Raw genomic sequence first — 16356 nt, forward strand, 5'->3', positions numbered from 1 at the left:
ACAATCTTGTGGCCCAGAGGAAGATGTAGAGAGAGAGGGGGAGAGAGAGAGAGACAGAGAGACAGAGAGAATGCCAGGGGGCTGGTGGAGCCGGAGAGGAGCCTGAAAAGTTATATAGTCATTCTGACTGTTTGGATTACCCATAGGTTCCTAGGTTGGTACTAGGCTATCGGCCCTAGGGCTTATACAAGCCTAGCCATAACAATTCCCTGGCTATTTCTTCCCACACTATTTACTTCCTTGGACCCCTGTCTAGCAGGGTGACTGACGTGATCCCCGGGGTGAATTTCCTATCTCCCATCCAATCATCACGGTTCCTTTTGAAGAGGGCCAAAGAGGCGCTCTGCTTGACATGTATAGGCAGTCTATTCCAGAGTCTGGGGAGTCTCTGGGTCAGGAACCTATCCCTCCAGCTTGTTTTGTTTATTGTGATGACAAGGTTTAGATCCCTGGCGCGTGTGGCTCTAAGGGATTTGTATTTTTTTAAGTGTAGCATGTCCAACAGCTCTGAGTTTGACATGGCTTTGTATGTTAAGCAGAGATTGCCTCTGAGTAGAAGATAAGCGTCAGAGTATAGCTGGAGTTTTTTAAGACGGTCAACGTAGAGCATCTGCTTTAGGCCTGTGTTTCTTTTAGTGAGGTATTTCTGCGGCCTTTCCAGTTGTTACAGATGTCTTGAGAGGTACATACCAAAAGGGGCATTGTATTCTATAATGGGTCTAATGAGGGATGAGTACAATGGGACAATGACCTCCTTTTTTCTGGATGAAAAGCCCTTAATGAGGTGTGCCACATAGAAGGATTTCCTGACTGATGTGGCGATGTGGTTATCGAAGGTGAGACCACTGTCCACCTGTGTCCCTAAGTCTCTTATCAGACCTTCAGTGTTTAGTGTACTGCCCAATATGTGGTAATTCATGGGTATATGTTTTTTCCCATAGGGGAGAACTATACATTTCTTGGCATTGAGCTTGAGGCCATGGCTCTGGCACCAAGCATCTGTTTCCTTAAGGCCCTTTTGTAGAGTATCCACATCATTTGGGGATTCAATAATGGCTCCCAGTTTGCAGTCATCTGTGAACTTTGTTAGACAGAGTCCCTTAGTGTTGGCCTGTACTTCAGAGAAGTAGATGCCAAACAAGAGCGGTCCCAGGACTGAACCCTGAGGTACTCCACTTGTCAGTTGTCTCGAGGTGTATTTGGAGTCGGCTACTTTTACAGTGTGGGTTCTGTCAGTAAGTCAGTTGGCAACCCATCGAGTGATGTAGGGATTACTGCCCAGCTTAGTAAGTCTATCTATGATTCCAGAGTGGGGGATGTTGTCAAGGGCCTTGGCGAGGTCCAGATAGGCTGTGTGGACCGCCTTACCCTCATCCACGGTTCTGGAGAGTGATTTGAAGAAGTCAATCAGGTTCAGGAGACAAGATCGTCCCTTCACGAACCCAAACTGGGTGGAGTCCAGTGTTTGAAGGTTGCCAATGCCTTTGTTTATAAGTTCCATGATAATACGCTCCATGGCCTTGCAGATCAGGTTCGTCAGACTGATGGGGTGGTAGTTCATGGGATCCAAGGTGGATCCCCCCTTGTGGAGTGGGATAACTGTAGCTGTGCGCCACTCAGTGGGCACAAAGCCTGAGGTGGGGCTATGCTTAAACATGACACTTAGGTGAGGTGTCAGTTCATTTTGTAGTTCATGTAATGCACAGCGCGGGATGTCATCTAGTCCCATGGATGCTGTATTCTTAGCTTTGGAGAGTGTGGTTTTTACCTGTGTGGCCTTTATTACCAGAATTTGTCAATCTTCCAGTATTGAGATGGGCCGTTTAGGGGGTGAAGTTGGCACTGTATATTTAATGCCATTCTGTTGTAGCTCAGAACAGATCTGAGCATTGTCATTTAGATTCTTGACATAGTTATAGAATGCCTTGTGGTTGTCTTTGGAATCTTTGGCAATTTTATTTTCATAACTAGCTTTGGAGGATTTTATGAGGGATCTCAGCTTCTTATTGAGGCTGGTAAGGGAGTTTTTTGCATCCTGGGATTTTCCTCTTTTCTGCAACAGTTTCTTCCTTTTGTTGTAAAGTTTGTTTATGGCAGGGGACCACCAGATTGGCTTCCTTTTTTTGGAGGAGAGCATCTTGGTTCTATTTGGGATGACATGATTCATGTATGAGTGGATGTGCTCGTACAGTGCCTTAGTGCAGGATTCAGCAGTCGAACGTTCAGTTCCCGTCTGCATGGGTGTCATGAAGTTTGTCACTTCTGACTTGAGTAGAATGAAGTTGGCTTTGGAGAAGTTTTTTATGGAAGTGTCCTTACTGGGGGGTGGGGGTGGGATGTGGATGTTAAGGGTGATTAGCTTATGGTCAGACCTGACCAACGAGGGGGTGACCATAGGTGTGGAGCATCGATTTCCCATGTTGGCAATGACCAGGTCTAGGATATTGGAGCCCCTGGTGGGACAATGGATTAGTTGATCCAAGGCGTTGAAATTTATGAATTCTAAGAACCGTTGGGCAAAGATGTTGGTACACGAGTAGTTTTCCCAGTTAATGGCAGGATAGTTGAAATCACCCAGTATTAGGGTGTTTGGTTGTATCTTAATATTTTCCAGTATGTTTAGAATGGTGTAGTGAGAATCTTGGGGCATGGTGGGGAATCTGTAGCAAGCTACAGTTTGGATTGCAGTATTACCTAGTGTTACCTGCACCTGGAGAATTTCAGACACATTGTGTTGGGCAACTAGCCTGGTGGTGTGAATATCCTTGGTGAATATGGACACTCCTCCACCTTTAGTGTTTCGGTCCTGGTTTGGTGGCCGAAAAGTATGGTAAGAGTTGTAGCCTAGTATTGCATGGGTGCTTTCTGGAGCCTTGAACCAGGTCTCAGTTACTGCACAGATATCAATGTTCTCCATTTTCAGGAGTGCCTCAAGAGAGTGCATTTTGAGGTTTAGACTTCTAGCATTGAGTAGCATTACCTTCAGAATTTGCATGCTTGTACCTGTTACGGTAGTGGTTTTGTCCTTTGATCTTTGCCTAAAAAAAGGCACTATAAGGGTGGCAAGAGCCTTAGCCAGTAACCTGAATCCCATGGGTGACAGGTGCAGACCATGTCTGGCAAAGCATTGTGGTCTGTCGATCATGTCGTCCCAGGCAGACAGATACTGGATCCCCTTTAAATGACACCAGAAGCTTAGCCAATTGTTGAAGTCAATCATTTTGTCCTTATATTGTGGTATCATTCTGGGTGAAGGCAGGATGCTACTCAGGGCTAGGGTCATACCTGCCTGGGCCACATGATCCGAGAGCTCTTCAGTGTCTCTTTTCATTTAGTCCAGGGAGGTACGTCTCAAATCATTCACTCCAACATGGACAATGACAGAGTCATATTTGTACTTGTTGTGGAGTGACTTGAGTGCATGCATTATGTGGAAGAGTGCACATGATTTTGAGAGGCTTTCCCTTTCTTTTTGGAGCCTCCTTGCTATTTTTTTTAAATCCTGAAACAATATTAGCAGCATCATAAGAATACTTGAAAGCATGTTTAATTACACCAGAAGTGGAAACAAAACAGGCCTTAGAATAGGAAAGGTTACCATTTAACTTTTTTAGTGTTTCTTTCATGTTCTCAAAAGACAGAAGTAAAAACTTTAAACATGTGAGTCTGGGAGTTTAAAATGTTGTATGTTAAAATGGCAGCAAAAATAACATTATTCTCAAACTTGTCAAAAGCTTTCCCATCCTTGTCCGAGGAAATAGGATTAACATTAGCCATCTGTCTATCAGAAGCAGTTTTGGATAAAGAAATCACTGTGGTCTGCTTTGGGATTAGAAAACAAGTATTTGTGTATCTGAAGTACCTTATATAATGTATCAAATTTTCAAGGGACATGAGACTGACTGTCAGGTAAACTACAAGCTGTTTAGAAATCATTCTCCAAGCAGATAATTAGGAGGGACAGCTGCAGGATGAGGAATTTCTAGCTCTAATAAATCACAATATTTGTGCTAGACAATAGGAATATCATTCTGTTCCCTTACAAAAAAAACTTTTAATTTTAGATAAGGATTGAGAAAAAAAGAAAAGTCTTCTGAAGGGAAATCTGAAGCCACACTTTCCTCAGAATGAAAGTCTTTAGCTTGTGAAAAGAGTCATGAAGCACAACATTCTTTCTCCAATTTCTGTTCTTCTGACAGAAAATCAGGAGACTCTTTCTTTTCTTATGCGAAGATGAAACAGGCAAATTGAAAGCAGAAATGAATTCTCTGGCAAATCCCAGCAAGTCTTCCAGTCCACAGAAATCAAGACAGGAGTAATATTTTTTTACTTTTTGTTTTCTTTTCCCCGGAAGAAGACTGATCCAAAGAAGGTACACTCTACTGGGGCTCAGGTTCTTTTTCCTGGCTATGTTTTACACTTACATTTACCCCTTCCCTAAAGACTAACAAGAGAACTTTACCCTTGCCCATGGAGGGCAACCCTACAGCTGCAGAAGATATGTCTATTCTCCTGGTTCTTAGTGGCTGTAGGCATTGCACCAGGGGAACCTGGGGAAATCGATGAATGGCAACGAAACACTGATACCTGCACGAATGGCAAGTGCATGGCTGTACCACATAAACCAAGAAACAAGAAAAGCCAGCACTCCAGTGTAGCCTCCAGCAAAATGTATTTATTTCTTCATTCCTCCATAGAAACATACCCCAGTGGGATCATACCGGTTTCGGCAAGCGCCTTCCTCAGTGACCACACTACAAAAGTAATACGTGGAAGACACTAGTTACACACATTAATTTATACCCAATACTGCATCGCCCTCTAATGGATGAAAATATATTACATAACTGTATTACAAAAAATATATTTAAAAAATTAATATGTAACAAAATCACTATGTACGACAAAAGTACAGTGAAAAATGTATATATATTTTGAACTATTTTCAAATAGTTAAAATTGTTCATTCAACCCTGGTGAGAATAAGGCTCCCAATTTAACAATCCACATTTTTTCTTTGTTGGTTAATAACTCATGCAATGTATGGATATCTGAATTCTTGAACTTAATAAGATCAATGACCATAAAGCTGAAAGCCCCAGTGGGATGCTTGAGTATATGTTTGTACAGAGAACTCAAAACTTTTTTGTTTTTTATATCACTTAGATGTTCCCCGACCCTTAATTTGAAGGGCCGGGAAGTCTGTCCCACATAAAATGCCCAACAGCTGCATTGGGCTAAATTAATAACCCAACTGGTACTGCAATTGGCAAAAAAAGAAACATCATAAACACGTGGAGAATTGTGACTGGTGAAACTGTTCGACTTGAGCACCCTTGGGCAATATAAACAATGTCCACATGGATGGCAACCAACCAATGGTTGCCCAGTTATTGTTGTTTGAAATGGGGGATTGGAGGGATGATTAAACATCCTTTTGTAATGACTAAATAAAGATCCCAATGACCACCCCTTACAAAAAGAGTAAGAACACCGATCTTTGATGTATCTATTCAGTAAGTTGTCTGACTGTAATACATACCAATGCCTCTGAATAATATTCATAAAGCTCCTAGTGTTCCTGCCATAAGTGGTAATTAATCTAAACTCCTGGGATTGATCTATTGGCTTAGAATGATATGATAGCAACTGTATCCTATCTTGTTGGTTAGCAAACCAGCTGGCCCTAGTGATGTCACCTGCTTGATATCCCCTGCTCTTAAATCTAGCTGTTAACTCCTAGCAATGGTGGGCATACATAGAGGAATTAGACAAATTCTCCTGATACTAAGAAATTGTGATTTGGGGATATTCCTGATGACATGTTGTGGGTGGAAGCTCGTGGCATGAAGTAGGGTGTTGAACTGAGGAAACTTCCTAAATACCTCACTTTCCAAAGTGTCTGACTCAGTTCTCTTGATTAGCACATCCAAGAAAGTGATTTCTGATCTATCAAAAGTTAACTTAAATTCAACACCCCACTTGTTGCAATTTAGATATTCCATGAATTCAAATAAGAATGCCTCATCCGCTTTACACACCAACCAACAGTCATCAAGATATCTCTGCCAAATGTCTAATTCGTTCATAAAAATATTATGATTGCTATCATAGATCAATTGTTCCTCCACATAAGCCATAAACAGGTCTGCATATATGGGGGCAAAAGAGGCCCCCAGAGCAGTACCTTGAACCTGCCAGAAACATCTATCCTTGAAATAAAAAACATTATGGGTAAGTACCAATTCAGCCATACAAACCAGAAGAGTATTAAAACCTGGGCTATACATATTGGCCCGATCAAGCCAATATTGTAAAGAAATAAGTCCCACCCAATGGGGGATACTAGTGTATAAGGAGGTGACATCCAGAGTACATAAGAGCCAGCCTGGTTCTAGTTGCATATCAGATATAATGGCAAGGAACTGTGTGGTATCTTGTATTCTGGCCCGTATCAGAGACAACAAAGGTTTAAGATAATGTGTAAGAAACTCTGACAAGGGCTCAGTCAACGAGCCTCTACCAGAAACAATTAGTTGACCAGGTGGTCTATTGGGATCTTTATGGATCTTAGGCAAAAAGTAGATATATTGTTGTCTGGGGTGATCGACCTTTAGATGATAACACATATCATGAGTAATAATACCCTCCTCTTCCACTAGATCCAAAAATTGATCAATGTCTTGTTTAAACTTACTTGTTGGGTTGGTAGGCATTGCCATATAATGAACTTTGTTTGACAGTTGTCGCTCTGCCTCTGCCTCATAATCCACCCAGTTCTGAACCACCACAGCCCCGCCCTTGTCTGCCGGTAGAATGACAGTATCATGATTATTAATAAGATGTTCAACACGCAATCGTTCTTGTGGATTAAGATTGTCTTTAATAATGTTATACTTGCCCAGATTTAAATGTAAATCCTTAAGGACCTCATTCTGAAAGGCCTGTACTATGGGTGACATTGGTGGTTTGAACTGTGAAGGTCTGAATCGGAAAGATCTGAGGCCATATTGTTTACTTTGTCTCCTTTCAAATCCTGAAAAAATAATTTTAAATTAAGGGTACGACAAAAGCTGACAACATCATTTGCAAAATAATGCTCTGGAACCCAAAAGCCTGGCACAAAACCCAATCTTTTGTTTAACACCTGAAGTTGTTGTTCATTGAGTATAGCAGAAGAAATATTGTGTACATTATTCATTTCAACAATCAAATTTTGGTCATGTTCTGAAGAATCACCCCAAGATCCATAGCGTTAGGTCGAGAACCCCTGGGCTTTCTGGAACTATGATCAGATGTAACAAATTTCACCCTGGGTCGCACCTCAAAAGGTTTGCCTCTGTCATAATCACCTACATCATGAGTAAACTTTTTGATTTTCCTTTCCTTTAGTTCAGATTCTAGTTCCAATAAGTCCTTTTTAAGTTGTTCAATACAAATTTTATAACATGGAAGTGATGAAAAATCCACAAAACCCCTACTTAAACTCAAAACCTCACTGATTTGTTCCTCCACCTTCCTCTCATAATGGCTGGTCAAAATATTTACAAAATTCATGGAGGCCTGTTGTTGTCCCTCCAACCATTGAGCCAAAAGAAGCTCATCCGGTTCAGCAACCATAGGCTGCAACCTTGTTCTTAATCCCCTAGGGGCAATTTCCCTGTGCTGATATGCCCGAAATAACCTAAGATGCCAAACGTTCTTCCTTAATGTAATGAGATTTTTGGTTAGCTTTGTAAAGGCTAATTTGCATTCCTGAGTGGGGTCCTGAACAACAGAACCATTGACAACCTTATCTGACCCCAGGCCAAAAATACCCAAATCCCCAGAGTCAGATGAGAGACCTTTGATAATAGTTGTCAAATCCATCATCGACCAAAAGTGCCACAATATTTAATAAGGACAAAATTAAAAAATAAAATAAATTAAATAAATCCACTGTCCCTGTTAGTCACATAAAGGTACTGTTTGTGTGAGCCATCTCACACCATTAACCTCACAAATAATCCAAATCAATGTATTGATTATTGCACCTCTTTTAACCAACTATAAGACCTGTAAATGGCCAACATGGGCACAATGATAGCCAATGCACTACACCTCCAACAGAGTTCCCCGTTGCTCAATGTCTCTAATGATATGGAAGTTAAACTTTCACAATGATATTTCAAATATTATCAGTGCTTTCAGACATTTTTATGAGCCAACTGGCTAAACCTCTTCCTGCTATGTAACCCAAATGGCCAAAAGCAGACACTCAAATACTAACCGGAACAGTGAATAATCTCAAATAAATATATGTTACCTGGTCAATGATGTGATGACAAAAAGATCAATGGTTCAATGCACCATACAAGTGTAAATTAAAGTCTGAAATCAAACACCCCACTCAGAAACCCATAACTCCCTATTAAACATAATAACCAACCAAAAAATATCATCCATCAAGTTTCTACTGCATATAGAAAGGGACAACATTAAGAATAATAAAAAGAACCTTGTTGCATAATGGAGCCTCCCAATGATGTTGAATTCAGGACTCATCAGTATTAAGAAACAACTCAAATTGTGATTAGCCCAATAATTCAATATGACAAACCATATAGAGGCATAAAACATATACCTAACATTACATCAGGGAATACATGCATTCTAAGCAAAATGGCTTGTTCATAACATAAATATATTTTCATTTAAAGTAAACATACAGATGAGAAAAAATTCACCCATGCCATGATCCCGACCTGCATTATGAATTCACAGCAACAAGTCCCCAAAATATGGAGTAATACAAACCATGTCTCTAATGAAAATGTTTAAAGGTTGAAGAACAGTCCAGAATTAAACATAAAACAAAAATAATCATATGTCCATGCGATATTGGAACCACCAGTCAAACCGTTGAAATTCACAAACCCCAAGGTCTGTCCATCTAGCCCGATTGCACAAAGGGCCGTGAGGATTGAGAAACACATAAACGATATCTCCTATGATGTAAACACCAAAACCTCATAGTGTTAGGAAAATCATACCCGCATCTAGATGGAAAGTTTGTTAAAACACACAATCCCGATCTAAGTGAAATACAAAACCAAAAGATTGGTTTATAGAGTCAATCCTTAGCTCAGAGAATAAAGCTCAACCAAAAACCAATGGCCTAGATTGGTGGGTCCCTGAGATCAAAATGGAGAACCAGTTCCGCTATCCTCCGTTCGCCACAAAAACAAAAAAATTAATGCCCCCAACAATATGGTGATTTGCTGGTAATATCCAAAACATATATAGAATCAGATGAAATGTCCAAACGATTAGTTTGTAAAAATATTCATTGACTCATAAAATAGGATTCAACAAAAAAACATATGTCTGAATCAGTGAATCCCTGAATTCAAATAAAGAACCAATTCCACCATTGACAGTTCTCCATGAGAAAAAATATGATGTTTTGCGTCCAAATGTAATCGTTGTAAATGTATTTGATTTAAACAATTTTACTTCGAGAAAGATTTATTGCAAATACCTGCCAGGTTGCTCATGACAAAAATAAGCTTGACTCCACTGGGCAGATAACCACAGTAACAAGGCCTGAAATCCAACAAAAAATGAAAAGTACACCCAATATTGTTCTTTCCAATTTTTCACTGTATCATGTCAAAAATAAGTCCTTACGAGACCGCTGCACACATTAACAATCCTCCCAATGGAGAATAGCCACACCAAGAACATCACCAGCAGGAAACAGAAACTGCCAACGAAACACTGATACCTGCACAAATGGCAGGTGCACGGCTGTACCATATAAACCAAGCAACAACAAGAAAAACCCGCACTCCAGTGTAGCCTCCAGCAAAATGTATTTATTTATTCATTCCTCCATAGAAAAATACCCCAGTGGTGTCATACCGGTTTCGGCAAGCGCCTTTCTCAGTGACCACACTACAAAAGTAATACATGGAAGACACTAGTTACACACATTAATCGATGAATGGTCCAAGGATTCAAGTCCTGTCACAGAACAGTCACCCATCAGGAGCTGAGGCAAAGAAGGAGCCAGCATAACACCCAAATATTCCTTGACAACTTTATTCTTCTTGCATATTGGAAGAAGGAAGATGGGAGTTGCCAGATAAGTGCATTATGGAGAGAGGTAAGTACACTATAGGTCCAACTGCGAAGGAAGCCTTTAAATCAAGGAGCAGAACCTGAAGGAGTCTATTTAGCCCAAAAAATGTTTTGAGTTAACAAACATATTGTAAATCCCCAAAAGCACCACAAATATTAGTACAATATGTGTGAACTGTTAAAGAAATAGATTAAAACACAAATAGTTAATTCAAGCATTCACTGAGGAAAAATCCTCTGCCATGGTGAAAGCTTTTGGTGCTCTAACTGTCTTTTATATGGGGCTCTGCTAGAGCTCCTGGCAGCTAGTGCTTTTGGAAGATACCCTTTGAAAAGTTGGCCAATTGGTCATATCCTTTGCAAGATATAACCCAAATCGCTTAGGCTATTGCAACAGTGATCTGATGTTGAACATAATAGCTCTATTTGCAGATGACATAGCGATATACCTTACAGGCCTGGAGACAGACTAGGAAACACTTTTTGATAGACTTTGTACATTTAGTAAAATATCTTGATACAAAGAAAATGAAACTAAAACAAAGGCAAAGATAGCAAAGTATGTTTCCACATGTGATCTAGTACAACGTACCCCTTTATATGGAGACATCAGGAATGGAATATCTGAGAATGTGGTTAAAGCAAGATATTTAAGAAGCCACTAAAGAAATGTGGGAAGAAATCATGTTAGGAAAAGAAAAATTATGTTTAAGGATGAAGAAAGTAAGGCATTGGCAATTAAATATTTGTGGTACCACTAATCTTATATTTGGGACAGGTGTTCTTATATCAACTAGAAGAGAAGACCTAGTATAACATTAAGAAATATATGAAAGAGTTTTTGATGAAAGTAAAAAAGAAAATGTGAAATGGGTGAAACAGCTGCTCCCAAAAGAGAAAGGGGGTTGGGGATACCTAATTTGGTGTAATACTATAGGGCAACACAACTCAGATTATTACATTTGCTACAGAATTAGAGCTATGTAGCTGAATAGAAACTAATGATTCTAAATGGGGAAGGAAATGATCAGGACTTACAACCAAGTATACTGTGGGAAGCATACAAAATCGGAAAAACACAAAGGGGCACTAAATTAAATAGTGGAATATACAGGGAGTTTAATCTCATTGTCCCTAGTTAGATCTTGGACTTATCTGATAAAACCAATAGGTTATGAAGCAAAGAAAAAAGGGAATAAGCTAGAAGGAGCTTTTGAAATATGGAGTTAGAACTGTAAAAAGCCCAGATTCTGGAAGCAACTATAAATACAGGGAAAGTTGAAAACATGGACAGAAATAAAACTAGTATCACCTTCAACAACACAATCTAAATTACAGGGAACTAGTATCAGAATTAAAGGAAAGGTTAAGAAATAATTCCTGTAGTATTGGGTTTTATGCTTTTGGCAAGATCTGACTCAGCACCAAAGAAAAGAATAATAAGTAAAGCTTATAAAGTATAAGAGTTAATAATTCATGGGATGTCACGCTGAGACAGAGATGGTGAGAAAGGCTAGGATACCCTACAGAGGAAAAAGACTGCATACAGATAGCTTTATCCCCCAGATATACCACTAAATCAAGAAGGTTTAAGATATTTGCTTGGAAATGCCTCCACACGTACTATTATATCTCAGAAAGGTTTCCCAGAATCTACTCATAGACAAGTGAGATTTGCTGGAGATGTAATGAAGAGGAAAGAAGTACATGGGAGCACATTTTCTGGGAGTAGGGAGAGCTTTGAGTCTTTAAGCTAGAGTTTAAAAAAAATAGAAATAATGGGGTAGGAGGATTGTCTAACAAAAGAGTTGTTTCTTTTAAGCTGGAGTAGGGCAGCGACATCTCTGCTTATCAGTGCACTAGTGTTCTTACTGGTCATAATAACAAAGAACGATATTACAAGAAAATGGAAAAGAAGGGCTAGACCGAAAGTAAAGAAGTAATATGATGAATGAACTAAAAATGAATTGTGAAGCAAGACTAAAGGAAACCATGAATTCTTGATTAAAAATGGCCTATAGATGATCATATATGCCATTAGAGGGAATAACTTCTGGAAGATTAAGTGTATTATTCCTGTAAATTTACGGGAATCTGTCAGTAAAACTTTATGACTATATGCTATGTGTGCCTTGGAGAAATAATGGAATCGTACATATTAAACAAAACTTTAATTATGTTGTTCGTATTTTATATGTACATACTTATAATGGGATCACAGATGTTGAACAATGACATTTAATTATGCTTGTTGCACTTGATATGTACATACTTAATCTTAATGTTGGTTAATGAGCAGAGACAAATATAAAAACTACAATATATAAAAATGAGAATATATAGGTGTGTTGATCAGCAAACAGAATGTAAGCCTAGAAAAACAAAAAAAATTTATGTGTTAGCATTCTGAGGGTTTATTGTTTAGAGAATATTAAAATACAAAACCAAATTAAAATGTAACAGAGGCCAAAGCATGAATATTGGGTGCACCATGCATGAGGAAGACACGTTGTGTAAATGCTTAACTTTTTCTTATGGGTAAAACAAATTGCATCAAACTCATAGAAAAAAGCTGATTTTTACTCTTTATTGTTAACCAAACTGCAGACAATTAGGAAATATAATTTTATTTATTTATTATTTGTTGTCAACATTAGTCTCACTAGGCTAGTGGCATCTTTTCAGGGGAGAACTGAGGTGGTATTTATACTACTAGGGGAAATCTGGCAAGGGCATTGGGGAACTTCCCCTACTCTTTTCAACAGGTGCCATGGGATCTTTTACATCAAACTGAGCTACTACTATCTCATGAAAATAGGATATCTGTTTAACATTTAATCCAAAGGACCCCTAATGTTGCACTATAGTATCAGAAATCCAGTCATCTAGAGTGGGAATCCACAGCCTACTGAGCCACAGTCACTTTTAAAGAAATAACAATTAAAACCAAAGAATGGTCTGTAAAATTAATAAAATAGATGCTGTTTCTTCTAGCCAAGAAATAATGCAAATGCCACTTCCTGTGTCATATAAGAAAATAAATTCTTAGTCTGGCAGCTAACAACTTTTTTCCTTCTAAATCGCATTGCAAAATCTAGGCATGAAACTTTAACTCATAAAAAAGCAATAAAAACACATAAATCAAGAAAATCAAAAAATGAGCCCCAAAAATCAATGGAAATTATACAGTGTGATCAAAGAGAACCCAGACAAGTTTGCAATGCAAGTAGTTGTTATGTATAAAACCCGTTCTACTTTAAATGACTTCTGACTAAAATTGTGGTTATGTCAGGCATAAATGAACATAACAGAAATTGTACTCATCTGCCACTCATGGAAACTGATTTCTTAGCCAGACACAAAGCATTGAAATCTTTCTTGGCATGCAGTCAGGAAAGCTGGTGCTGCTCTCTTTAAGTGACTTCCGATTCTGATGTCACAAATTCATTTGTACTAGAATGTGTCTGTATGCATTATGTATGCAACCAGTCTCATATCCTGGGCTGTATCCCATTTACTATTAAGGAAAATTTTGCAAGGAAGAGTCCTCACACAGTGGACTATTTAACTTAATCAGCACTATAAAAACATGCAAATAGTCACAAATTTCCAGCTCTAATTGTTAATGCCTGGAATAATAATCTCTGTAGAAAAACAGGGCTCCTGATAAAACCCGTATTTATGTAAGTAGTCTGAGGAATAATATCCTTTAAGACCAAACCTAAAAAGCTGACTATGACAGATCACTTTCCAGCATTTTTCAAATGATTAGAAACAAATACATATAAGTAATAGATTTGCTTACCTGACTATTTCTTCTGGATAGCAGTTATTAATGTTGTTAATGTATTCCTGAAGAACGGACCCTGGTTCTGCCTTAATCTCTTGAATCTTTTTAAGTCCACCACTTGTTACAAAAAGACGACGAGCTTTGCTGTCATGTGGTAACACCTAAAAATATAGAGTACTACATCTGAGTTTTGTTCTACTGTTCTGTACATAGATAGGTAATCAGCTATTAGTGAAATACAATGCTGTTCAGATGCTTTTCTCATGCTGACCACTGTTTAAATAGCTTTAATTCACAATATATACGGCCATGTAGTTGCCACAGTGTCAGACACTGACAGCACTGTAGCTGCATACTATATGAAGGAAAGTGGTTTTGTAGACCCAAGGTAGTGGCACAGAGCAGGATCAGGCCAAGTATATATGAAACAACCATTAGCACCAACATGACATTATAAGCTGTATGTGACTACCTGGTGAGGCACAAGAATAAAAAAGAATATAACATAATTATATAGACCATTTACACTTTGCATAGATTTCTGTTAGGTGAGAAATAATCAGCTACCAAGGAAAACTGTTTTGTTTATTTATTTACTGAATGTAGTTTCGCATCATATCTTTGAAAACAAATAACTCTTATATAAAGATAAAATACCAGATTAAAAAGGCTGCACTGCCAGAAATGAACGTTATGTACTCACCATAATTATAGATCCATGTTGTCTTCTTTTCATCGAGTTCAATCTTTGGTTATCTGATCTGACTGGATCCGACCTCAATGTCTTTAGAAGCTGTCGATTCAAGACTGAGACTCCTACCCTACCCGCAATCCCTCTCTTCAAAATACCTCAGATCGAGTTTGCATAATTATCAATAAACTAAATTTCTTACTGTCTCATAAACAATAACACCTAAAATTCTATACTAGAACAAAACCTGAAGAGAACAACCATCTGAGGTTGTGTAATGACAAGGTTCCTGGTTAGGTCCATTCAATCAAAGAGTAGCACCAGATGAGAAATTTGGAAGGGGGAAGGAGGGACGGATATTGAACCAGACAAAAAGAAGACAACATGGATCAAACGTTATGGTGAGTACATAACTTTCATATCCAACTTTGTCTTTTTTCATCCTATTCAACCTTTGGGACAGATTCCCTAGCTGCCACAAAACCTGGGAGGTATCAAGGAAGGATATTCCTGTGAAATGTGGAGGCAAAAGATGTACAGGATCTTGATTGCCCATCCAGCTTGTAATGGGAAATGAATGTGTGAACCTTGGCTCAAGTTGCTGCAGCACAGATTTCAGCTATAGGAACTCTATGCATAAAAGAAGCAGAAGTAGCAAAAGACCTTGTTGAGTGAGCTCTTGGTTTCACAGTTAAAGAGACTCCCAATTGTTTACAGACAAAGGCTATGCAGTCTGAAAGCTATCTTGAGAGTATGACTTTAGAAACACTCTGGCCGAGCTTAGCTCTAGAAAAAGCTACAAACAGCTGATCAGATTTCCAGAAATCTTTAGTCCTCTGGAGATAAAATCTGAGCTGCCTGTGAATATCTAAAAGATGCAGAGTATACTCTTCCTTGTTAGAAAATTTTGAGAGGAATACTGGTAAATTAATGGTTTGTTTAACATTCATTTCAGATGCCACTTTTGAAAAGAATTTGAGATTTGGACTTAAAAAAAACCCTGTCATTATGGAAAACTGGGCAAGGTTTACAAGAAAGTGCTTGTAACTCATAAATCCTTTTAGCTGAAGTGATGGCCCCCAGAAAATGGTATTCTTAGAAAGATACCTTGTCTACTGAAGCTGCTGCTTCAAAGGGAGCTTTTGTGAATGCTTGAAGCATCATAGTTATGTCCCATGGAGAGATAGGATCCCTTTTGGGAGTTCTCATTAAGAAAGTTCCTTTCAGAAAAGCCTTTGAAGTATTTAGAGAAGTTATAGTCATCTGATTGTATCTCGTATGGAAACTGGAAACAGCATCTAATTGCACTTTGATTGCTGAAAAGCTGGATCCTTTTTTGGAAAAGATCTGGCAAGAAGTTTAGAATGGAAAGCAGAGGAGCTAAAAAGGGATCTATCCCCTTAAAAGCTGCCCAGATAGAAAACCTCTTCCATTCGCTATGGTAAACTTTTCTGGTACTTTTCTGGTACTCCATTTTTGTCAGGATAACAAAATAAGAACCACTTGCGTGGACGTCTTGAGTGGCATCTCTGGCCACCAGTAAAATTGCAGGAACCATGTGGTTAGCTTCAGTGTCTCTGGGTCTGGGTGAGGCTGCCTGGATGGGTGAGTGAGAAGATCTGGACAGCAATCCAACACTCAGGGAGATGTAGTAGACGTGGTTGGAGAAGGTGGAATCACACTCACTTGGGCCAGAAAAGCAATAAAGATTACTTTGGCCTTGCATCTTCTTGCTTTCTGAATGAATTTTGTT

At 38.8% G+C, this 16356-nt stretch overlaps 1 protein-coding gene across 2 annotated transcripts in view; it reads right to left on the reverse strand.

The window, feature by feature from the left end:
• The window catches only part of SPAG6 (sperm associated antigen 6), an 812261-nt gene that overhangs the window by 180172 nt on the left and 615733 nt on the right, over positions 1 to 16356 (reverse strand). For both annotated transcript variants that reach the window (XM_044064563.1, XM_044064564.1), the window contains one exon: positions 13928 to 14073. In XM_044064563.1, the coding sequence (XP_043920498.1) occupies positions 13928 to 14073 (146 nt within the window). The remainder of the gene's footprint in view (positions 1 to 13927; positions 14074 to 16356) is intronic.

Source organism: Protopterus annectens, chromosome 3.part0 (genome assembly GCF_019279795.1).
Source record: "Protopterus annectens isolate FY-2018-M chromosome 3.part0, PAN1.0, whole genome shotgun sequence".
Taxonomy (NCBI): Eukaryota; Metazoa; Chordata; order Ceratodontiformes; family Protopteridae; genus Protopterus; species Protopterus annectens.